Below are 22,259 nucleotides of genomic sequence, written 5' to 3'. Positions count from 1 at the left end.
TGGTTGTACTTGTACATAATAATGAAGCACGCCCGGACCAAGATCATTCATCGGCGATCCTAGGGTTCCCCAGCCAGGATCAGATCAACCATCGGCAAATCTTGATTCCCAAACCGATCAAAGATCGATGGTACTCATTCAAAAATTGGGGTTTAACCTGGGAAAATTAATGAGAATGGCTCACGCGATGTAGATGCTTGGCAGATGGCGGAAGAATGCACAAACCGTACTCCTTTTATCACTGCAGGTTACACGCAAAATGGGGTCCAAAGGCAAGTCTCAGCCTCAGGAGTCGACGCATCTTAGGGCTTCTATCATATGTTTCGCGGTAAATAGGCAATTTGATGCGAGTAAGCCGAGACCTGGGATACCCCGAATTATCACAGGCTCCCACCTCCAATCTAGTTTACAGATCGAACTCACCCATCTGAAAGCTCGGTCATCTTCATGCAAGTGGATATTTCCGGCTTGATTGGACGGGAGCCTGAACTCTCGTTTGCCCTTCAGATGGCAGTAAATTACTTCTATGTGCCTTCGTTCGCCAAGCCACCGTCCGATGTATATATTTTCGGTAGACACCCACACTTGGCACACCTCAGCGTTAACTGCGACCTGAAGTCCATAACCTCAAACACCAGATAGCGTAATCGATCGAGTGAGCCTGCAGACCCCAGAGCCAAGGAAACAAGAGGCACATCGGGAACACAGCTGAATGATTCGCTACTGCCATCAGCCCAAGCTAGAACGGAGATATCATCTAGGATGTCAACACCACAAAACGAACATCCACCACCCACTTTACAAGGCTCAAGCCCAGTTTTAAGCTTTCAGCTACGGATCTTGCTTACTTCAATATCCGGTTCTTTAGGGCTTACATTCAATTCCTTCACGTGCTCGGGATTCAGGCTTACCTTAAAAGGAGATAAACAGCTATCTCCGGTGTCTATACTTTCTTGTTGGTAGTGGTTCGAGCACTTTGGCATCGCTATATTATGTTTATATAAGAAGTACCTACCTCATGGTGAACCTTAAATCCAATGATAACAACGACGAACGAATAATATGGCCACTCCTAGTACCTGGCTAATCACCGGCGCCTCCTCCGGCCTAGGAAGATCGCTTGCTCTCGCTGCCCTTGAATCCAAACACAAGGTCATCGGTACTACACGCGATGTCGAGAAGGCAAAGGAGGCATTTCCTGAGTTCTCCGTCAAAGGTGGGATTTGGGTTGAGCTGGATCCTGGCGCGGAGGATGCATATGAAGCGTTCGCCAAGTGCGCCCAGGAGCATGATGTGGATGTTTTGGTGAATAATGCGGGTTATGCTTTCATAGGCGGCGTTGAGGATACTAGGTAAATGGTCCGTTTATATCGTGACTGTACTTCGGACGGCACTAACCTGGTGCGTAGTGAGAGCGATGTTCGTGCTCAGATGGAGGTCAACTTCTATGGTTCTCTAAGGGCTGTTCGGGCGTGTTTGCCAGTCCTGCGTGCGAAAAGCTCTGGTCAAGTTATTCTTATTAGTAGTGGCGCTGGGTAGGTTCATACCTCCTAGCCTCCTCGACTCCCACGTCTGACTGATTGCAAACAACAGGTTCATAGCCCGACCTAGTCGCGGCATCTACTCCGCCAGTAAATTCGCCATCGAGGCGATGCATGAAGCACTCTCATACGAAGTCAAGGACCTTGGCATTAAAGTCCTCATCGTGGAGCCGGGGGCATTCAAAACGTCCTTCGCGAGCCGAGTGCTTACCCCTACCTATCTCGAGAATGGCTTCAGTGAGGGCTATAAGGGTACGGAGGTCGAGCAGATGGTCAATATAGCTAGGGGCTGGACAGATGCTTCGGAATTCCTCAAAGGAGACCCCGATAAAGCGGCAAGGGCTATCGTTCAAGCCGCGAACACGGACCATGACTATCTTCGTCTGCCTCTGGGACCGGACTGTGTCGCTGCGCTGGAGACTAAAATTGGGCAACTGCAGAAGGATTTGGAAGCTACTAGGTCAGTTGCCAATAGTACTGATGCCGATTGAATGTATTAGAAATAGACATTGATCTGATTAACATTTTTGTAAGAGCACTTACCTTGATGGTACTCCCATAATAATCATAGCCAGAGGGTAAAATGGTTATACCACGAACCAGCACGACAAATAGAGTCATTCCGTCATTGTCTTCACCTTACTACCACACGTAGGCTGGTGAAAGAATAAAAATTGGTCAATTTTGCAAATGAATGCCCGACTGATAATTTCGCGGCATGCGAGTAGGCCGATCGCGCGAGCTGTAAAGTCCAGGCCGTGGCTCGAATCTTCCTCACGCAACGACTCATCAAGGCAATGGGAGGATCCGGATCTCAGCTTCAACATCTGCTAATCGCGACATACCGGAAACAGTAAAAAACTGTGTGCTTAAAAATAAGCAAAGGAGATTATGGACCCATGATCGACCGGGAGCCGGGACAGAATCGCCGCATGTCCGATGGGGCCCTCAAGAGCCAGGTCTAGTACCGGCCTGATGGATCAGTGAACACCGAATAATTGCCCGCTGGTTATTGAATGACGTTATTCGAAGAGGGAACGTGAACCTTGAGACAACCACGAGGCGCTGTGCTTGAGTAAGCGCCACTGCTGGAAGTGCTGAGCAACAAGAGCGCCAGTCCGCCACCAGAGCTGGGCGAAAATTCCACACTGGATGAGGTGCTCGACATGTAGGGTAGTCCTTCTAGTATGCGGTAATTCTTGGAAATGTCGCCAAGATGCGATAGAGTTGCCCCGAGAGCAACAAGCACAATCTGTGGATGTGTAGAAGTGCCTGTTTGAGTACCGAGAGGCCGAATATTCAAGCCATCCATGCTTTAAGCTTTTTGTGCTTCTTCCACAATCGATATTTTGAGGTCAAGAAATCGTTGATCGTGTTCAGAACAGCCTCAGAAGTGCGTACTCCGTACAGGGTAGCGTCAAGAGAGTTGTTGGTGACATCCGTCAGTGCGCATCCGCCATCCACCCTTTAGCCTTGAAAATTAGCCTGAGCTAAATACCGTTAGGCTTGGTGGCCCCCTCTACCCTCCCCCAGAAGTTCCCCAGCACTAAGCCTTGAAACTACCGAAAGCCGCGCGAGCCACAATTCTCTTATCATCCGTCCATCTATTTAAATCATTTACACACGTATAAGGGCTGCGACTATTGACGCGGGGTAGCTGCGAGTCAGCAACCACTGACTGCACTGCTCAGGAACGATTCAGGAGTTCGCACACACTGCGAAGTCCCTGTTTGGCGAACCACATTTCAAACCCTTTTCCCAGCTGATTTCCATTGTCTTTTTCATTGGCTCGCCTCCTCGGCTTCAGGCCCATGACCCTGGTCCACTGAAGTATCAGAATCTGCGACCCTGGTTACGCACCGGCTCAACAGCCTGATCAAATCAGACCCGGAGACTCCCCTTGGAGGTCGCCAAAATTATTCGGCTAACGAACTCGTTGTACCAGACTTGCAGCAACCGGGGATACAGATCGATAATGCGCCCGTGCGCACAGCATTATTATACTCGTCCCAGGCATGATAAGAGTGATTCTTACGGGACCCCCCATCTACCTAGCACAGCTCGCAACGATCCAGGCTGCGTTCGAGACAGCAGTGATAGGCATGGTGCTTACTAAGAGTAGTAACTGCCATCGCGGCGGCAAATCAGTGGAGGTGTAGATGGTGTGTTTATTGGAGGGAATATCCTCGAGTTGTCGGATCCTCATCTGATAATGCCGCCGAAATCAGCAATTGATACTACATCATGACCTCAAAATGTATAAGCACATCTGCTCATCACCCTGTTAGACACCCGCGGATCCTCGATGCGCTATTGAGTTTCCTCCAATTCCGGGCATCTTCGCAGTGGCTTCAAGTATGCCCAGTTTATGCAGGTGCCAGACATGACGGAACAGGGAGAAGGTATAATAAACGTTGATATGCCCGGCTCTTCTTTCTGTTTCGGCTGCTAGACTTGAAATTTCGGGACTTCTCCCCGTCACTTCATTCTTTTTGACAATGCGTTGAATTGACCGCGACATCCACGCACCCTGCTCTCCTGATACTTGAACCCAACCGACAATAACGTGTCCGGGGCAAGTACCCTCGCTGCCCACCCTGCCCTACCTGAGCCTTTCCTCTGCACAGTGCATCAAAACGACCTAGTTATCGATCATTAAAATGAAACTCCCTCCCATCGATGTGCTACTCACGTGGCCCACGCCTAATTACCATGATCCTGTCCATCGCGGGAACGCTGTGCTCATTGCGAGCATCATTTTCATGATCATATCCACCATCATAACCGCGCTGCGCGTCTGGACTCGCTTAAGAATTACGTGCACTGCGGGACTGGATGATATTCTAATTGTTCTTGCATTGGTACGTTGCTCTGACACACAGGTACCATCAATCAAGCCCTAGCACACTAACCCAAGTCCAGGGCTTCACGATTGGCATGGCCGTTATTGTCTGTATAGCGACTGAGCAATGGGGCTGGACCAGACACATCTGGGACGTGCCGCTGGAATGGATACCGATGGTCTCTAAACTGAACCTCACCTTCCAAATCCTCTTTTCCCTAGCTTGCTCATTGACTAAGATCTCCTTATTATGGTTCTGCAAGCGCCTACTTATTGTAGGGAAAAAGGGTATCTACTCGGTGTATAACATTGCCATGCTGGTGGGTATCGCTGTTGTGGTCATCTCGAGCGCTCTCTTTATACTTTTTAGTATTTTCCAGTGCCGGTGAGTGCTCGTCTCCAATATTTCAAATGATCAGATAGTCTAATTCTTCAAAGTCCGATACATGCATACTGGGACCTAGAACCGCAGTACCCTCATACCTGTCTCAATGATGGTGCAATAGTGTTCTCTGCTAGTACTATCAACATCTTCACCGATGTCTTGACCACTATCCTCCCTATGCCATTGATCTGGAAACTGAAAATGCCCACTCGGCAGCGCCTGGCCGTGATGGCTATATTTGGGCTGGGGATTGTCGTCGATGTTGCCGGCGCAATACGGACAGTCTATGTTTGGAAGAGTATGATTGCCTCCTACGACACCACTTGGGAAGGGTGGCCTATCCTGCTCGCAGCAACAGTTGAAATCAATCTCGGCCTGGTACGTGGGCCTATCTCCATTGTCGCGAAGCACCAATTAACATCTATCACTCCAGATCTGCGCCTCGGCTCCTGCATTACGACCCCTCGTAAACTTCTGCCTCCCCCGTATCCTCGACACCGCCGCCTACCCCTATGATTCCAACCGCCAAAACAACTTTAAGGGATCGAAGGAGTCGAAGCACTCGTGGAAATTACGGTCGTTGACAGGACAATCCAAGGAGGCCAGAGACTCGCGCCATTTCAGTCTCAACGCTAAGGTACCCCACGAACACATGAAAGTAATCAGAACCGTGGAGATGGAGACACACAGCGAGACTCGCTCTCTAAATCACACCATTGGAAATGACTACACTATTTCCTCTCCCCGGGCTCAGAGCCCCGTGGCAACTGACGAGGTGCATCTCATACACGATGATAGTGTGAGGTCGGTGTCGCCATCGACGACGATAATCCGAACTGAGACTAGGGACGTGCCACCTAGGCGTGCTCGCGAATCTGATTAATCTAGCCACTCTTTGACCTTTCTTTCTTGTCGTTTATACTCACCTTCTCTTACGTTCCATATCTTATATGACTTTACGAGGTGGTTTGGGCGGAGAGATATAACAATGGAAAGTAATTATAACGACTTAGAATTGATCTGCGGCTCTTGCATACGCGGAATATCGCGAGCGCATCGTAGCCCCTTCGTCATCTTCACATGAAGGCTGCCTCTGAGTCTGGGCCGACTGCAACCCACTGCAGGGGTGTGAGCGAGCCAAGCGCGCCCCGACTTACCCATCGCCGAATCGAGTTCTGGAACAGGCACAAGATTCGACGGGTTCACACTAACGCTGAAACTCCTACTTGGCTAGCGAGTAATAGAGTAGGTATCTTTACAGTTCGTATGCTGACGAACTACTACTAGCTGTGGTTATGGACCGAGACATGCCTGCAAATTAGGGCTTGATGAGCGCATTGTACAACTCGCAATGTTTTAGAGCATAAGGGTCCGTCTGAATGGCTGCCATGCGAAGCTTAAATTTATACTTCGTCGGACCTACCAGTACTGTAGCTCTGGTGTTGACCTGCGAAAAACATATACCGGATCTAGTTCTGACAAGTATTCAGTGCGTACAGTTGGTACCTAAGGTGGTCGTGTTACCCTAAGATGGAATGCGGTTTATCGAGCCCTCCCCGCGTCAAACTGCAGCAATCCTTTAGGCAGCTGGTTCCGAACCCCGAACTAGACGATCTGATGACAGCAGTCACAGCATTAGCACCGCAACTCCGCGCAGGCTCGGCGGCCTACTGTTGCTTCGGAGTTAGGAAAGGGAACTTCAATGGCACGCGCGCCGAGGGTGGGACTGACCGCACTAGAGAGGTAAAGAAGATTCGAAGCTGTTATCAATAGCTTCGTTGCTTTTGGAGATCTGGATAATGTTCGGTGTGCTGATGACGTCTGATTGGCTGTTATCGCCGAAGCAGTCAGAGCTTCGATCTCCGCCGCAGTGCTCTCAACGGCGCATCCCACTATTTCCGCACAGTATAAGAGGGCGCATTCCTGGCAGTTCTCTCTTGGATTCTGAGGTTGGTTCAATTGTATCTTCTTATTTTGCATCTCTTGTTCATTGCTTTTTGTCCTCCACCGGCCGAGCGATCGCTGCACGAGCTTGACAGCTCTTATCTCCGCTCTTATCGCGTCCACTCAATCAAGGCCTTCTTTCATCACAGTTGCCTCCCCTCTAGCTCTCTCCTCTCAATTTCTAATTCTTCTTTAATCCACACAATGGCCGGTGTTCTGCGCTCCGGCTTCAAGCTGCGAGCTTCCGCTCGTCTCGCAGCTGTCCGCACCATTACAACTACCCCTCAGCGTCGTGCTGCGGAGAAGCCTTATTTCTCCAATGAGCCTGCTGCTCCGAAGCTGGCCACGGCCATTCCTGGCCCCAAGAACAAGGCTGCTGCCGCAGAGCTCAACGAGGTCTTTGATGTCCGCAGCTTGAACATGCTCGCTGATTACACCAAGTCGACCGGAAACTAGTACGTCTATCTACCCCGCGCGAAGGGGGTTCACAAAACTGACAGCAAGCAGTATTGCCGATCTTGACGGAAACCTTCTACTTGATGTGTATGTGGTCAATTGCAAGCTGACATTTAAATACATATGATCTCGCGAGACTTACAGAGCACAGCTATGCCCAGATCGCTTCTATCCCCGTCGGTTACAACAACCCCCACCTCCAGAAGGTCGCAGCTTCGCCTGAGATGGCTACCTCCTTGATCAACCGACCAGCTCTCGGCAACTTCCCTTCCCACGATTGGTCTCGCATCCTCAAGACTGGTATCCTCAAGGTCGCTCCCAAGGGTTTGGACCAGGTGTTCACTGCCATGGCTGGCTCTGACGCCAACGAGACTGCCTACAAGGCCGCTTTCATGTACAAGCGTCAACAGGAGCGTGGCGGTCCCGAGAAGGAATTCACCGAGGAAGAGCTTCAGTCTAGCATGATCAACCAGACTCCTGGATCTCCTCAGCTGTCTATCATGTCTTTCAAGGCTGGTTTCCACGGCCGTCTCTTCGGAAGTCTGTCTACAACCCGCAGCAAGCCCATCCACAAGGTCGATATCCCCGCCTTCGACTGGCCCCAGGCTCCCTTCCCCTCCTTGAAGTACCCTCTTGAGGAGTTCGCCAAAGAGAACGCCGAAGAGGAGCAACGCTGCCTCCAGGAAGCCGAGCGCCTCATCAAAGAATGGCACAACCCCGTCGCCGCCATCATCGTCGAGCCCATCCAGTCCGAAGGCGGCGACAACCACGCCTCCCCCGCCTTCTTCCAGGGCCTCCGCGAAATCACCAAACGCAACAACGTCCTCTTCATCGTCGACGAAGTCCAAACCGGCGTCGGCGCAACCGGCAAATTCTGGGCCCACGACCACTGGAACCTCCAGACCCCACCGGACATGGTCACCTTCTCAAAGAAGGCCCAAACAGCCGGCTACTACTTCGGCAACCCAGCCCTCCGCCCCAACAAGCCCTACCGCCAGTTCAACACCTGGATGGGCGACCCCTCCCGCGCCCTGATCTTCCGCGGCATCATCGAGGAAATCGAGCGCCTGTCTCTTGTCGAGAACACCGCTGCGACGGGTGCTTACCTGTTCTCTGGCCTCGAGCGCCTAGCTCAGCAGTACCCGGAGCACCTCCAGAACCTGCGTGGTAAGGGCCAGGGTACATTCATTGCTTGGGATACGCCTAAGCGCGACGAGTTCCTGGTCAAGGGTAAGGGCGTCGGTATCAACATTGGTGGAAGCGGCGCGAACGCTGTTCGTCTCCGTCCTATGCTGATCTTCCAGAAGCACCATGGTAAGACCTCCATCCTGTCAACATACTCAACAGAATTAGAACTTGGCTAACCTGCCGCAGCTGATATCCTCCTCGAGAGCATCGAGAAGATCATCAAGCAGCTGTAAGCAATGGGTAAACTATGCTGGTGGTTTTATGATCTTTGTGCAACGTTTGTTTCGGCGTTATATTGGTAAATTGGAACCAGGTTATATTGCGTTTTCTTATGATGTTATACAAGAGTTTATGTTCAAGATCCTGATAATGCTATATAGCAGAATTCAGCTATCAAGGCTAAACGCCTATTGATACCAATTATCTGGCTCCATAGCCCTTCCTAGCGAAACAACTAAAAGAACCAGCGCCGAAAAACATATAATTGCCCGTATAAATAATGACTATCTAGCTCCCAAATCCATAAACTCCGATTGTGTGCGAATAGTATCCATATCCGTAGAGACACAGAAAAACGGGTATCTTGTGTTCTGTTCTCTGTCTGTCTAGCATGATCACGACTATGCCTCGCTATTCCCTTTTGTTCACAAAACGCCGTAGCCCACTCCGCTGGCCCTGGTTCCGGTTTCACTCCTCCTCAACCGAGCTCCCATCCCTAGGAATATACTTAATCCCCGCGTCCTCCAAATGCCCAATCACCTCGGTGGGAAGCGACCCCGTAACCTTAACCGCATACGTGCCGGGGACATAACTGTCCAGGCGCTGCCAGCGAGCTACCCAGCTTGTGCCTGGGTCGTTGATTGTCGTTAGGCCCTCGAAGACCTGCGACGTGCATTCTTGGATGTTGTCGTTGTTGCCGCGGAGGCCGAGGACTTCGTCGCAGTTGGGGCAGCCTTCGCGCATGAATTTCTAAGAGAAAAAGGTGGGTTAGTTGAAATTACTGTTGGGTTTGAAGAGGGTAATAAATCTGGCTGGTGAGCCTCACGCTGTGTAGCTGGACAAGGGAGCAGACCATGCAGGCGCGGAGGGTGCGCTGCTGGCTGGGTGCGACGTAGAAGGACATGGAGCTGAGGCGCGGAATTTGTGGTGGAGGAGAGAATTCGGTCCTGGGAAAGGTTTCGCGTTGACTTAGCAGGTGGCAGCTCCAGCCTAGTGCAGGTGTCGGCGAGGAAGGATGAGGTTCTGCTGTTGAAAGCCAGGGTCTTGCTTGTTCCCTGGCCGATGCTTCTCGAACCTAATCCGGTGCGGCAAATGCCAAGACCGGAGCAATCGCCCATCAAAAAGCGCCCCAACTTTTGGACTGTCGCCTCAAGCGACCTACAGGTGCGTTCTTTTGACGCAGCTAGCATTTTGTTCTTTTCTCCGGTAGTCCATATTTCTTTCTTTCACTGTCGTTTTCCTTCTTTCACTTCTGAGCCCGAGTTTCTTAACACGCCCTCGTTGCGCCTCTTCGCTCTCGTGCTCTCTTGCCGAAAACCCCTCCAGCAACCCCGCTCACGACTCGACGGATTCCCACTTCACGATGGCTTCTCAGGATGCCGAGGCAGCCACTGCGCTGAAGCTGCAGGGAAACAAAGCCTTTGTTCAGCATGAATGGCCGACCGCCGTCGATTTCTATACGCAGGCGATTGAGAAGTATGACAAGGATCCGTCGTTCTTCAGCAACCGCGCTCAGGTACGTTGGTGATGCTCAACTTGTCGGAGGCCCATGGAAGTGAGGCAAATGGGCTGACCATGTGATTGTGTATCCCTAGTGCCATATCAAACTCGAAGCATATGGGTTTGCGGTGGCGGACGCCACCAAGGCGCTCGAGCTCGACTCGAACTACATCAAGGCATACTGGCGGCGAGCGCTGGCGAACAGTGCGATTCTGAACTACCGCGAGGCGATGAAAGATTTCAAAGCCGTGGTGAAGCGCGAACCCGGAAACCGCGACGCAAAGTTAAAATTGACAGAATGCGAGAAATTGGTACGGCGGCTGGAGTTTGAGAAGGCAATTGAGGTGGCGGACCCACCCTCTGCCTTTGAGAGTTTGGATATTGATGCGATTGCCGTAGACGATGGGTATGATGGTGTGCGGCTGGGATCGGAGATGACGCAAGACTTCATCGACGATATGATTGAGAGGTTCAAGAAGGGGAAGAAGATTCACCGAAAATATGCATTCCAGATCGTCAAGGCTGTCAGGGACCTTGTCTATGCTGAGCCGACTATGGTTGAGATTGGGGTAGACGAGGGGAAGAGGTTGACTGTCTGCGGTGATACCCATGGTAGGTTCTGCAGGCGCTCCTTCCTTGGGACTGGATTTGGCTGACAGATGCAGGACAATTCTTTGATCTCTTGGAGATCTTCCGCCTCAATGGATACCCAACCGACACGCATGCATACCTCTTCAACGGCGACTTTGTGGATCGTGGATCGTGGTCTACCGAAATTGCTCTCCTCTTATATGCATACAAGTGGTTGCGGCCACACGGCATCTTCCTGAACCGCGGAAACCACGAGACCGACGACATGAACAAGGTATACGGCTTCGAAGGCGAATGCAGGGCCAAATACAACGAAACGATGTTCAAGGTCTTCTCTGAGTCATTCTCAGCCCTGCCTTTGGCTACGTTAATCGGCAACAAGTACCTTGTTCTCCACGGTGGTCTATTCTCTAACGACAAGACGACGTTGGATGATATCCGGAAGCTTAACCGTCACGGCCAGAAGCAACCCGGGCAGCAAGGGTTGATGATGGAGATGCTCTGGACTGATCCCCAGACGGAGCCTGGCCGTGGGCCTAGCAAGCGAGGTGTAGGCCTTCAATTTGGCCCGGATGTTACCAAGCGCTTCTGTGAGAACAACGGACTGGAAGCCATCATCCGTTCGCACGAGGTTCGCATGAACGGATACGAGGTTGAGCACGATGGACGCTGTATTACGGTGTTCTCTGCTCCCAAGTACTGCGACACGACAGAGAACAAGGGTGCCTTCATCAAGATTGGGCCGGAGCTTAAGCTTGAGTACCAGGTCTTCGAGGCGGTGCCTCACCCGGACATCAAGCCGATGGTAAGTTTTTAAAATCTTTCTGATCCGCAATATCATGAATGAGATACTGACAATTTCCAGGCCTATGCTCAGAGCTCACTGATGTCTATGATGTGAGCAAGACACGTCTTCTTGGAGTATGGCGTGGGGAACCATTGACTACCGTACCAGCCGGAACAATCATGGTCTCGCAAGCGCGCCACAGTTCGCTTGTCCGCTTTTTGGGTGGATGTCTCGGTATATGACTGCGCTCGATACGTCGCTTTATGAATTTCCAATTTTGCATAGCGGAACAATCTATCATAGGGAGCATCTTCTTCCATTTCATGGTGTCTTAACGGATAGAATGTGAAGCCTTGGTTTTGAACATGGGAGAGGGTTTTGATGAGTTCAAGATCTGTTTCGGAACTAGTAGGAGTGCGCTTGTCAGCTTCGTAGTTTGTATGATCAATGATATAATGTCTCTCGTCAACCGGATTGTCGAGTATGATGTCGTTGATTATATTGTCGGCGAACCCGCGGAGCCTAGACGGAGTTGGATTCCCGCCCCGCCGGCCCCGCCAGCTGTGCAAACCCCACTATTATTACTGATCATTGCGTACCTTGTCCGCATTATTATTATTCTGCCCACGCCTTCTCGCCTCTTCTTCCTCTTCTATACTTCTTCCCATCATAGAATTACTCGACTTACACCCAACATGGAATTCGACCCCAAGATCCGTGAGTGTCGCTGTCCCATTGCTCTCCAGATAGTCGGACTAACCCCGCGCCATTACAGCTTCATCTCTCACCTCAGACCCGACCAGCTTTGGGTATCAGTCCGTCAACGACAGATGGCCTGTCATTCTGGTAAGCTTACGATTGCACTGAGTACATATACGGCCTCTAACAGGAATCTGACCTAGACTGGTGCCATTGACGACCTTCATCGCTCTGTCGCCGACGTCACAGAAGAGGAGAAGCGCAAGGAAGGAAAAACTATCATTGAGGAGCTGGCGAAGCTCAAATATGAGATTCAACATGATAGGCAGATAAAGTGAGCTTTTATTACAAACCTCCTCTATATGCTGGTCACGGTGCTGAACGATGTGACTTGCGACAGTCCTCTCCCTGAAGATGGCGGGCCCGGCATCGAGGAGTTCAACGAGGAATTGGAAGAACGTGGCAATCCCAAGTGGCACAATGTGTCGTGGCTTTGGTCGGAATGTTATATGTGTAAGACTAAGTAACAGCAGATAATAGTTGGCAAGAGTATTCATGAAACTAACAGAAGGAAACAGACAGACGCATTGCAACCCTCTTTGGTCGGTCGACACACTGGAAGAACTACGATGTCTTTGCCCGCCAAAAGATGTCCACTTTCAAGTCTTCTCGACCTGCCGTGCTTGAACTGGCCAACAGATACAAGGAGCTCGCTATTGAGGCAGAGAAGGGAAACAACACCGAAGAAACCGACCGCCTCGTCTTTTCGGAGATGTGCGAGATTTGTCTCTGGGGAAATGCTACAGACCTCTCCCTTCTGACAAACCTCTCATACGAAGATATCCAGGAGCTGCAAGGCGCCCAAGCTCGCAAGTCAGCAGAGAAGAACATCCTCGTCAACGATCTACCTGCAGCGTTCAACGTCCTCAGACAAGCCAAGATAGAGAAGAAGAACCACGAGCGCCGCGTAGACATAGTCCTCGACAACGCCGGCTTCGAGCTCTTCGTCGACCTCATTCTCGCCGGATACCTCCTGTCCTCCGGGATCGCAACAACAGTCGTCCTCCATCCCAAGCTCATCCCCTGGTTCGTGTCGGACGTCGTCCCCCGCGACTTCCAGGACCTCATCCAGGCCATCGCCGACCCCCAGGCATTCTACACCGCCCCCGACGAGTCTGGAAAGAAGCACGTCCCGCTCTCCGAGAAGGAGCTTGAGGAGGTCAAGTTCCTCTTCGACCAGTGGAGCCACTTCCACGCAGAGGGCAAGCTGATTATTCGCCCTCACCCGTTTTGGACTACCGGTGGCAGCTACTGGCGTCTGCCGCACCTCGCACCAGACCTCATGGAGGACCTGAAACAGGCTGAACTCGTCCTGTTCAAGGGTGACCTCAACTACCGAAAGTTGACCAACGATGTAATGTCCCCCATTATTTCACCCAACTCACATAACAAGGCACTAACTAACACTCCCTTTTCCAGGCCCAATGGAACCCCACAACCCCCTTCGACAAAGCCATTGGACCCTTGGGACCTCACTCCGGTCTCCGCATCATGTCTTTCCGTACCTGTAAAGCCGATGTCGTCGTTGGCCTACCGCCTGGTAAGGACGAGGAACTGCGCAAGGTCTACCCTGGCAAGAATACGGGCGGGCGCGAGTGGGCGTGGAGCGGGAAATGGGCGGTTATCTCGTTTAGTGATGGGAAGATCTGACTTGATTTGAAAGTTCAAGGGTTTGAATGAGACTATGATAGATGATAGATAGAAGGGATTATGCTTAGACGCCGAATATAAATATACTTATGAACGTTGAAGATAATGATAGAAGGTATTCAAACTAGAGAAACCATGGTTCCACAATCAAGAAAAAAGACACATCTCAATTTGCCCGACTGCTTGGATTCTAAATGAGTCTCCTGGTGAGGGTATAGCAAAACAAGGAAACAAGAAAGCAGTCAAGTCACGCCAACCAAAGGTACATACAAAAGGATACCAACCAAATGCACGCCAAACCAGAATCAAATCGACAGCCAGCCATCACCGCCAAGCGATTGGATAATTAACAGAAAAATAATTGACCAGAAAACTATCTAAGCTCTAACCGCTGTCCGCAAATTTTCCTTGCCATCATGTCTACCCTTCCGGGACTCGTCCTTCCGCTTAAGGCGCGCCTGGGCCGCGATTTTGCGCTCAACAGACAGTGGGTCGCGCGGTGCAGCGGTAACAGTTTGCCGTCTTTTAGCACGGTCGATAAGGTACGCATCTGGTAGTGAGGACAAGGCATCGAGGCTGTATTTGGTCGCTGAGTGTCGCGACCGGAGGCGGTTTGGCTGGATTTGATGACTATCGTTTATATGTAGTCGTCGGCTGGGGAGGGAATTCGTTACGCGCGATGGTTGGTGGGAGTGGAGTTTCTCTAGGTTGCGTCGATTGTTTGTGCCGGTCCATGTATCTTCGACTATTGGCAACTCAGGAGGCGAAGAAGGTGGGATGATGTCGGTATCGTCCTGATAGCGAGGAGCCTTGTATTTTCTGAGCGGGGAGATACCTATATCGTTGAATTTCCCATCGATATCTTGAATGCCCATCTCCCTCATTGCGTTTCTCAACTCTTGGTCTGCTAGGTCACTTTCTATCCCAAGAATGCGACGATTCTTGCCGCGGGGACTCGGACTAGGTGGTTGTTCGGTTTCTTCGGTTTCATCGCGGTCTTCTTTCTGAGGACTGGTGAGGCTAAAGTCTAGTACTTGGACGCCACTATGATCTTTGCAACTGTCTGCGCGAGGTCGCGCCCTAATCTCCGTGACGCTCTCAAAGGCTCGCAATTTGGTCTTCAGGACGTCAATCTGCTCCTGCATATGGCGACGCTCTTCATCGAATGACGCTTTCAGACCTTCTTCCTGCTCTCGATGCTGCTGAGTCGTTGACTTCAGCCGTTCGCGGTACTCTTGGATCCGCGTTTCCAACTTGGCCTCCCGCTGTTTCAGCCTCGCCTCTCTTTCTTTGCGGCGACCTTCGTATTTCGATGCTTCTTGCTTGAAGCGGGCAAGTGTATGTTTGAGCATCTTGTTTTCCTTCTCCAATTCCGACGCTTTTTGCTCGGAGCTAAGAGCGAGACCTTTGAGTTTCTCAAAATTGGGCTGCTGCTGCTTCATCTCCTCAATCTTTGCGTTCGCCTCGGCTAGCGCGTGCTGGGACTTTTGCAAAGCCTCCGATGTCTCATTGGAAGGAGTACCGGATTCCGATGAGCCGCTGATATCCTCTATTTCGTCGCCAACAACACCCTGCTGCTCCAGAGCCTTACGCAGTAGGCTGACCTTATGTTTGTACTGCAGCGCTAGAGCTGTTTGTTTTGTGAGGTCTTGAACCAGTTGCTCTTTATCCGCGCGTGTATTTTCCGCGACCATCGTGGAGGCAAGTTGCGTTACGTGACGTTCCATCTCTTCCACTCTGAGCTCTTCGTCCTTCAATTTCGCAGCTAGGCGGTAGGCCTCCTCATCCTTCTTCTTGGCGTATGTCTTCGCGGCTGAGCGGTACTGAATGAGCCTCCTAATTTCCAGAGCTGTCTTGGACCTGTAGCTGTCGAATTCCGCTTTCCAGTATTTGCCAGACCGAGAGCGTGGCTCATTCATATTGATCGTGTCTTCGTTATCGCCCTCTTGTGCTGACGCTTCGGCTTTGAAATTGAATTTTGTTGAGTGGCTTTCGTCCGACTTCTGAGTATTTCTAGGCGTATTGGATGGTTTTTCACGAGAATCCATCAGCGCTTGGGTGAGCTTGCTTCGCTTCCCTTCAGATGAACCCGACGACCACTGACTGCTGATATTTCCCGAGACGGGTGTTGGGGTCTTCACGGGCTTATTTGAGATATCGTCGCGTTTGCGCTCATTGTCGACTACGCCTTCTCCAAAGGAAACGGTCTTGCGTCGGTTTGATACGGTACCAGGTGTCATAAGAATACTTTTTGTCGGAGACGCCATCGCGTTTACCGCGAGATCAATGTCCACCGCGGTGGCGTTTGAATTGTCCCCTTTGCGCTCGGCCGGCTTCTGTGAGATGTTGTTTCCGTCCAATTGGCGGTTATGGGCTTGATCCTTCAGCTTGAGGTGAGCGTTGGTGTTGTCTTCATCGTCGGCCTTGGGCGTTCCAAACAAAGCGCTCTGGAACGCGCGAAGCGCGAACATCGGGGCAGGGGTTTCTGGAGGCTCCATAATTTTGGAATCATCTAGGGGGCAAGGGATAAATAAGTCAGCACCCAGCGGCTACGAAATGGAGTGATTCTGCATTTGCGAAACGAGTTTGAACGCGGGCGCTGTAATGCGGCGCTTTCTGGGGAAATAGTATAGACACGCACCTGCGGCATGGTCGCCCTGACCACCCATCCAGCCCATCATGATGCCTGCGAAAACAAACTTATTCAGACGACCAAACAAGGTGAGATACGCATCATAATGGAGCCACCATTGGCGAGCGAGCGGAGATGCTGGGTGACGGGGTTGACGTGGACAGACGTGCATCGCGCTTTGTTTACACTGGGCTCCGCACGAGGATACTGCCAGGGCGGTGTGGCGGAACAACAACGGGGCGAGCAAGCTTGCATTGGGGATCCACTGATTGGCGTGGCAGTTCGATCGACCGCTCTTTTATCCAACTTTCTTCCCCTCTCAGTCAATGCCCAATTGGTGTTGAAAGTCCGCTTTCTTGCCCAGTTTCTCCTTCATCTTGTTTGTTTCTTCAGCTCAGAAATGTCCAATCTCGAGCTATAGAGGGCTGCAGCTTCGGCTGCATCTTTGTCACTGCTACTCGTGACGAAGACCATCAAACCATCCGGTGTTTATCAGAGCTCCTATCTCACCGCCCAGCGCCCCGCTATGCCTCACCACCAGAAGAAGCCCGCAAATGCCCTCAAGAATGCCTCTCCCCGGGCGGAGAAGAAGCAGTTTTTCCCGGATCCTGTGTCACTTGCCTCGCCAGTAGTGGCCCCAACGAACTACCAAGAAATACACCAGAACGAGGTCGAGGCTCTTCGCTCAATATATGGCGATGACTTTGAAGAAGTACAGCACCGGCGGTCTGCATGGCATGTGAGTGACCAATCATTGCTCGATTCATATAAACCCTGAACACTAATATGTCAAGTAGCAATCGTCGGAAGTTTCGTTCAAGCTTCACCTGCGAGCCTCCTCTAACGCCGATGTCCGACTAGACTTGCTAGTCGAGTTGCCGACGACATATCCAAAGACATGCCCGAACATCACCGCAGAGAATCTGGAAGACCTTCGTCGTGGTGCACAGTCAAGGATTCGTGATGTTCTACGAAACAAACCCAAGACCCTTCTGGGTTCAGAGATGATATTCGAATTGGCGGTATCAATACAGGACATCCTTGAAGATGCGGCGGAAGCCCAAGCCCAAGACCAGGATCTTCCGAGTTTAGAGGAAGAGCGTATGGTCCAAGAAGCTGCAGCTACTCAACGAGCGGAGCGTGCAAAGGAGGAAGAGCTTCGAAAGCAACAAGCGGCCACAGCGCGGGAGGAATTAGAACTCAAGCAGCTGGTCCAAGATGCGATTAGCAAGCGAACCAAAGCACTATCACGCCGGAAAAGCAGGACATCTGGATTGGATCCAACAGCTGATGTTGATGGAGTCGCTACTCTGCCCGGAGCGATCACATTTGATCCACCGTTGATCATGACCGGTGCAGACGAGGGCCCGTTAGTGTTCCGCGCGGTGTATGGAAAGACCTTGTTGAAAAGAGCTCATGGCGCGAGTACTTTCATAGTGAGGCCAATGGTCTCAGAAAACCGACCTTGTGCCCCTCTTCTCATCTTGAAGGAGCTTTCAATTAATGAAAAAGGAGCTGATAGTCTAGCTTTCCGCGAGCAGATGCGGTTGAGCGAGGACAAGCTTGAAAGTCTGAAGAGGCTCCGTCACCAGAATCTAGTTGACTTCATCGGGTTCAAAATACTTACACCACTATACTCCGGCGAATTCCAAGGTAGTGTCTGGACAGTATTTGCGCTTGTTGAACATGCCAACAAGGGATCGCTTTCCGAGTTCATGGACATCATTGGGACAGTCCCAGTCGAGATGCTCCGTAGCTGGACCATACAACTTCTGGAGGCCCTGGAGTACTATCACCGCCACGGCTTCGTCCATGGTGACATCCATTGCGGCCGTGTCCTGCTGTTCAGAAATCCCACTGGGGGCACCATTGTGAAGCTGCTTCCGAGTATTGAACAAGCTCTGCCCGATTCCGCTGAAAATAAACGTTCTCTCACAGCTTCCAAATCTCCATTCTGGTTTCCCCCAGAGTTGACGCAAGGAAGCTCTCCTCCAACCATGAAGACCGACGTCTGGGATCTTGGAATAGTGTTTCTTCAGATGGGTTTCGGAAAGGATGTGCTACAACGATATACGTCAGCAAATGCGCTGACGGAAAGCCTTGACTTGTCGCCCCCGCTGGTTGACTTGTTGCAGGAGTTTTTCAGGCCGAATCCGAAGAAAAGACCAACCGCGTTCCAGTTGCAGCCTTCAGAGTTTTTCCGGGTTGATAGTCCGTTGATCGTGCGTACGGACACCTCAAACTCCATGTCGCTATCAAGACGCCCACGCTTCGAATCTTTCAGCGGCGGTTTTCCTTCATTCTCGCGCTATCACCAGGATTTTGATGAGGCTGGACGCCTCGGGAAAGGTGGCTTTGGTGAAGTTGTCAAAGCACGGAACAAACTAGACGGTCGTTTCTATGCCATCAAGAAAATCTCACATAAATCTGCTGCTGCTCTGAAAGATACTCTTTCAGAAATCATGCTCCTGTCGCGTCTGAATCATCCGTATGTGGTTCGTTATTATACCGCTTGGCTTGAAGAGGACTATGACCAGCGTGATGAGGAAGCCCTCTCGTTCACGGACGGGGATTCCGTTGGGAGTGCTCATTCCGAAGTCTTTGAGTATAGCACCACAGGTGGTCTAGATTTCATCAGTTCGAGCGGATACCCCAACATAGAGTTCGCAGAGAATAGCGATGACGAGGACGCTGGAACAGTATCTACGAAGGAGAAAGGCTCGACACCAGAAACCTTTGGCACCGAGAGTGGCACAGGCAAGGAATTAAGTCGAGTAAGATCGGGCTCGCAGGGTAAGCCAGTGCTCACTGCGCTATACATCCAAATGGAATACTGCGAGAAACATGTGGGTTCATCATGCGCGTGCTTTCCCGTGTTTTGTGACAGTACAACTGACACTGCCTCTGAATAGACGCTTAGAGACCTCATCAAAAACGGCTTATACGATGATGTCGATCGGTCATGGCGACTATTCCGTCAGATCCTCGATGGGTTGACTCATATTCATGGTAATGGCATTATTCACCGCGATCTCAAGCCTGACAACGTCTTTATAGACGCAGCGAGCAATCCTCGCATAGGAGACTTTGGCCTAGCCACTAGTGGCCAATTCACCACAGCTGTGCGCTCTTCTGCAGCTGCAGATTTTGAAGGCAATTTCACTCGAAGCCTGGGTACTACCTACTACGTAGCACCAGAAATGAAGTCTGGATTTGCGGGCCACTACAACGAAAAGGTCGATGTAAGTTTATGAGCTTCATAGCTGAGTGCGGCGGATGATCAGTTGCTAATCTATCCAGATGTACTCGTTGGGTATCATTCTCTTTGAAATGTGTCATCCACTGCCAACACTTATGGAGCGCGATCAAACGCTGCGAGCTATCAGGGAAAAGCACCATATACTCCCAAGCACATTTCAGGACCCTGAGAAGGTGGACCAGGGCAAGATCATTGAATCGCTCCTTAGCCACAATCCCGCGGAACGCCCTTCTGCCTCAGAGTTGCTTCATAGTGGTCAAATTCCGCTTCAGGTTGAGGAAGAAACGTTCAGACGCGCGATCATGCATTTGCTTTCTGACCCTAGTTCTCCGGACTACAAGAAAATCCTCTCTGCGATATTTTCTCAGTCTCCGAAGAAGGTCGAAGATATCACCTGGGACATGGATTCACGTGCAGGTCCAGCAGCAAATGAACTTTTAGTGCAGGGCCTAGTCAAGGAGAGGCTTACGTCGGTGTTTCGAAGACATGGAGCGGTAGAGACAACCAGACAGATGTTGTTTCCAAAATCCCAACATTACAACAATGGCGCTGTTAGACTTCTTGATGCTTCTGGGAACATGCTTCAATTGCCATTTGATCTCACTCTCCCAAACGCACGCGCAATTCCCCGACAAGACCCTTCGCTAGAGAAAACCTTTGCTTTTGGCACTGTCTACAGGGATACTATTCACGGCGGTGAACCGAGGACCCACAAGGAGGTAGACTTCGATATCGTCTCCCGCAACACTCTTGACCTGGCTTTGAAGGAGGCCGAGGTAATAAAAGTGCTTGATGAGATAATCGAAGAATTTCCACCATTGAGGGCGAGCCCCATGTGTTTCTTGATAAACCACTCCGATCTGCTCCAGCTTATTATGGAGTTTTGTCGCCTAAAGCCTTCCCAGGTTCCTCTAGTAAAGGAGGTCATGAGCAGGCTCAACGTTGGCAAGCACTCTATGCAAAAGATCCGAAGTGACCTTCGTTCACCTGCAATCGGCGTCGCTTCCACTTCGCTTGATGAACTTGCCAGGTTTGATTTTAGGGGTACGGGCTCTGATACACTATGAGAAGATAAGAAACTAATGTGCTACAGACACTCCGAAGCAGACTCATAAGCGGCTGCGGGCTATTATGGAAGGTACAATATTCGCAGAGCGGTTAACACCGATTTTTGCTAGGATCAATTCCCTGGTGGCATTCTTGCAGGGCTTCGAGGTAAAACGCAAGGTCTACGTCAGTCCTTTAGGCAGCTTGAACGACAAGTTCTTTCGGGGCAGCATACTCTTCCAATGCATCTTCGACGGCAAACGACGCGATGTGTTCGCGGCCGGGGGCCGTTACGACTCTCTAGTCCAGGATTTCCGCTCAGGCATGACGACAAACGGCCCTCAGCCTCATGCTGTTGGCTTCAACTTAAGCTGGGACAGGCTTAGTTCTGCAATGATTGAACACATAAAAGCTCCTACTAAAGCATATCTTAAGCACCCGGAAGCCGAAGTCGGAGCTTTCTGGAAGACTAGGAGGGTAAGTTGAACCAATTCGACCGCAATGATGATTCCTAATCACCTTCATAGTGCGATGTGCTTGTCGCTAGCTTCGACCCAACGGTATTGCGTGAGATGGGAGTCAAATTATCTCAAGATCTCTGGTCCAATGACATCAGCGCGGAGTTGGCTGTAGATGCGTCCTCTCTCGAAGAACTCCTCACGAAGTACAGAGACTGCAACCACAGCTGGATTGTTATCGCAAAGCAGGACAGTAGGGAGCGAGGCTTCAAGGTCCGGTCTCTCGTGCCGAAGGAAGAACTAGATATACGGGCCTCTGAGCTCATTCCCTGGCTTCGAAACGAGATTCGTGCACGCAACGCCCGCGAGGGAGCACCAGAGAATCTGCGATATAGTCGACTTTCTAGCCAGTCAGAAGCGAACGCAGGTATCAACGAGCGAGCAAACGACGTACGCATTCTCGTCTCACAGCATAGAAGCAAGAAGTCAAACCGGAGGAATATTGTGGAACAAGGTAAGCACAGCCTCAACAGACAAGGCAGACCTTCACTAACAAAGACCACTACAGCTCTCACGCGTTCGCAAGAGGTCGTCGAAAAGGCTCGGAATGGTCCAATCGCTGCTATAGACACTCGTGACGACTTACTCGAAGCTATAAGGGAGACTCGTTTATCTGACCCTGACAGCTGGCGCACCGTCATACAAAATGCGCCCCTCACTGAGAGAAAGTACCTGGGTCAGGTCCACGACTTACTCTCTGACCTGGCGAATGAATATCGGGGAGAAGGCGCCAAGAATTCAGAGAACGCTTTCATCTACAACTTTCGGACGGGGTCGTGTCTGTATTACGACCTAGGGAGTGGAAACGAGCAGTAGGAATAACCGTATACGGTAGGGTTCTTATGTGGTATGTTGTATGCGACATGTGTATGAATGTTATGTGGAGCGATGTGTGGATTTCATCAGCGACTTCTTTTCACGAATTTATACCCAAACTCTCT

General features: G+C 51.0%; 7 protein-coding genes across 7 annotated transcripts; 5 read left to right on the top strand and 2 right to left on the bottom strand.

Annotated features, from left to right (window-relative positions):
• Positions 1–1,062: 1,062 nt before the first annotated feature.
• BDV17DRAFT_291301 (SDR family oxidoreductase) lies at positions 1,063–2,032 on the top strand (the record flags this gene model as incomplete). The annotated part of the gene is made up of 3 exons (XM_073762113.1): positions 1,063–1,352; positions 1,410–1,535; positions 1,594–2,032. The coding sequence occupies 3 exons, from the start codon at positions 1,063–1,065 to the stop codon at positions 2,030–2,032; spliced, it is 855 nt and encodes a 284-aa protein (XP_073615504.1).
• Positions 2,033–4,201: 2,169 nt separating this feature from the next.
• On the top strand, positions 4,202–5,651 carry BDV17DRAFT_291300 (uncharacterized protein; the record flags this gene model as incomplete). Its single annotated transcript, XM_073762112.1, has 4 exons — positions 4,202–4,402; positions 4,464–4,768; positions 4,822–5,146; positions 5,202–5,651. 4 exons carry the CDS (start codon positions 4,202–4,204, stop codon positions 5,649–5,651), a joined length of 1,281 nt encoding a protein of 426 aa, XP_073615503.1.
• A 1,265-nt stretch (positions 5,652–6,916) lies between these two features.
• gatA (4-aminobutyrate transaminase gatA) lies at positions 6,917–8,589 on the top strand (the record flags this gene model as incomplete). The annotated part of the gene is made up of 4 exons (XM_073760087.1): positions 6,917–7,167; positions 7,220–7,255; positions 7,320–8,482; positions 8,543–8,589. 4 exons carry the CDS (start codon positions 6,917–6,919, stop codon positions 8,587–8,589), a joined length of 1,497 nt encoding a protein of 498 aa, XP_073615502.1.
• Positions 8,590–9,043: 454 nt separating this feature from the next.
• spt4 (transcription elongation factor SPT4) lies at positions 9,044–9,479 on the bottom strand (the record flags this gene model as incomplete). The annotated part of the gene is made up of 2 exons (XM_073760086.1): positions 9,044–9,325; positions 9,402–9,479. The coding sequence occupies 2 exons, from the start codon at positions 9,477–9,479 to the stop codon at positions 9,044–9,046; spliced, it is 360 nt and encodes a 119-aa protein (XP_073615501.1).
• A 459-nt stretch (positions 9,480–9,938) lies between these two features.
• On the top strand, positions 9,939–13,862 carry ppt1 (protein serine/threonine phosphatase PPT1; the record flags this gene model as incomplete). The annotated part of the gene is made up of 9 exons (XM_073760085.1): positions 9,939–10,091; positions 10,171–10,687; positions 10,741–11,471; positions 11,532–11,563; positions 12,257–12,299; positions 12,356–12,486; positions 12,553–12,665; positions 12,731–13,566; positions 13,632–13,862. 9 exons carry the CDS (start codon positions 9,939–9,941, stop codon positions 13,860–13,862), a joined length of 2,787 nt encoding a protein of 928 aa, XP_073615500.1.
• An 86-nt stretch (positions 13,863–13,948) lies between these two features.
• On the bottom strand, positions 13,949–16,643 carry BDV17DRAFT_263186 (uncharacterized protein). Its single transcript, XM_073757878.1, has 2 exons — positions 16,504–16,643; positions 13,949–16,374 (listed from the first exon to the last, which is right to left on the bottom strand). Exons 1-2 carry the CDS (start codon positions 16,541–16,543, stop codon positions 14,240–14,242), a joined length of 2,175 nt encoding a protein of 724 aa, XP_073615499.1. The 5' UTR covers positions 16,544–16,643; the 3' UTR covers positions 13,949–14,239.
• A 53-nt stretch (positions 16,644–16,696) lies between these two features.
• cpcC (putative protein kinase (Gcn2)) lies at positions 16,697–22,235 on the top strand. Its single transcript, XM_073765273.1, has 7 exons — positions 16,697–17,233; positions 17,292–19,340; positions 19,407–19,736; positions 19,795–20,797; positions 20,847–21,277; positions 21,328–21,772; positions 21,827–22,235. Exons 1-7 carry the CDS (start codon positions 17,021–17,023, stop codon positions 22,132–22,134), a joined length of 4,779 nt encoding a protein of 1,592 aa, XP_073615498.1. The 5' UTR covers positions 16,697–17,020; the 3' UTR covers positions 22,135–22,235.
• Positions 22,236–22,259: the final 24 nt, after the last annotated feature.

This window comes from Aspergillus undulatus (assembly GCF_047715775.1).
Source record: "Aspergillus undulatus strain CBS 261.88 unplaced genomic scaffold BDV17scaffold_24, whole genome shotgun sequence".
NCBI classification, from domain to species: Eukaryota; Fungi; Ascomycota; class Eurotiomycetes; order Eurotiales; family Aspergillaceae; genus Aspergillus; species Aspergillus undulatus.
Note: the sequence above shows the minus strand (reverse complement) of the source record. Positions and strands in the feature narration are given on the sequence as shown.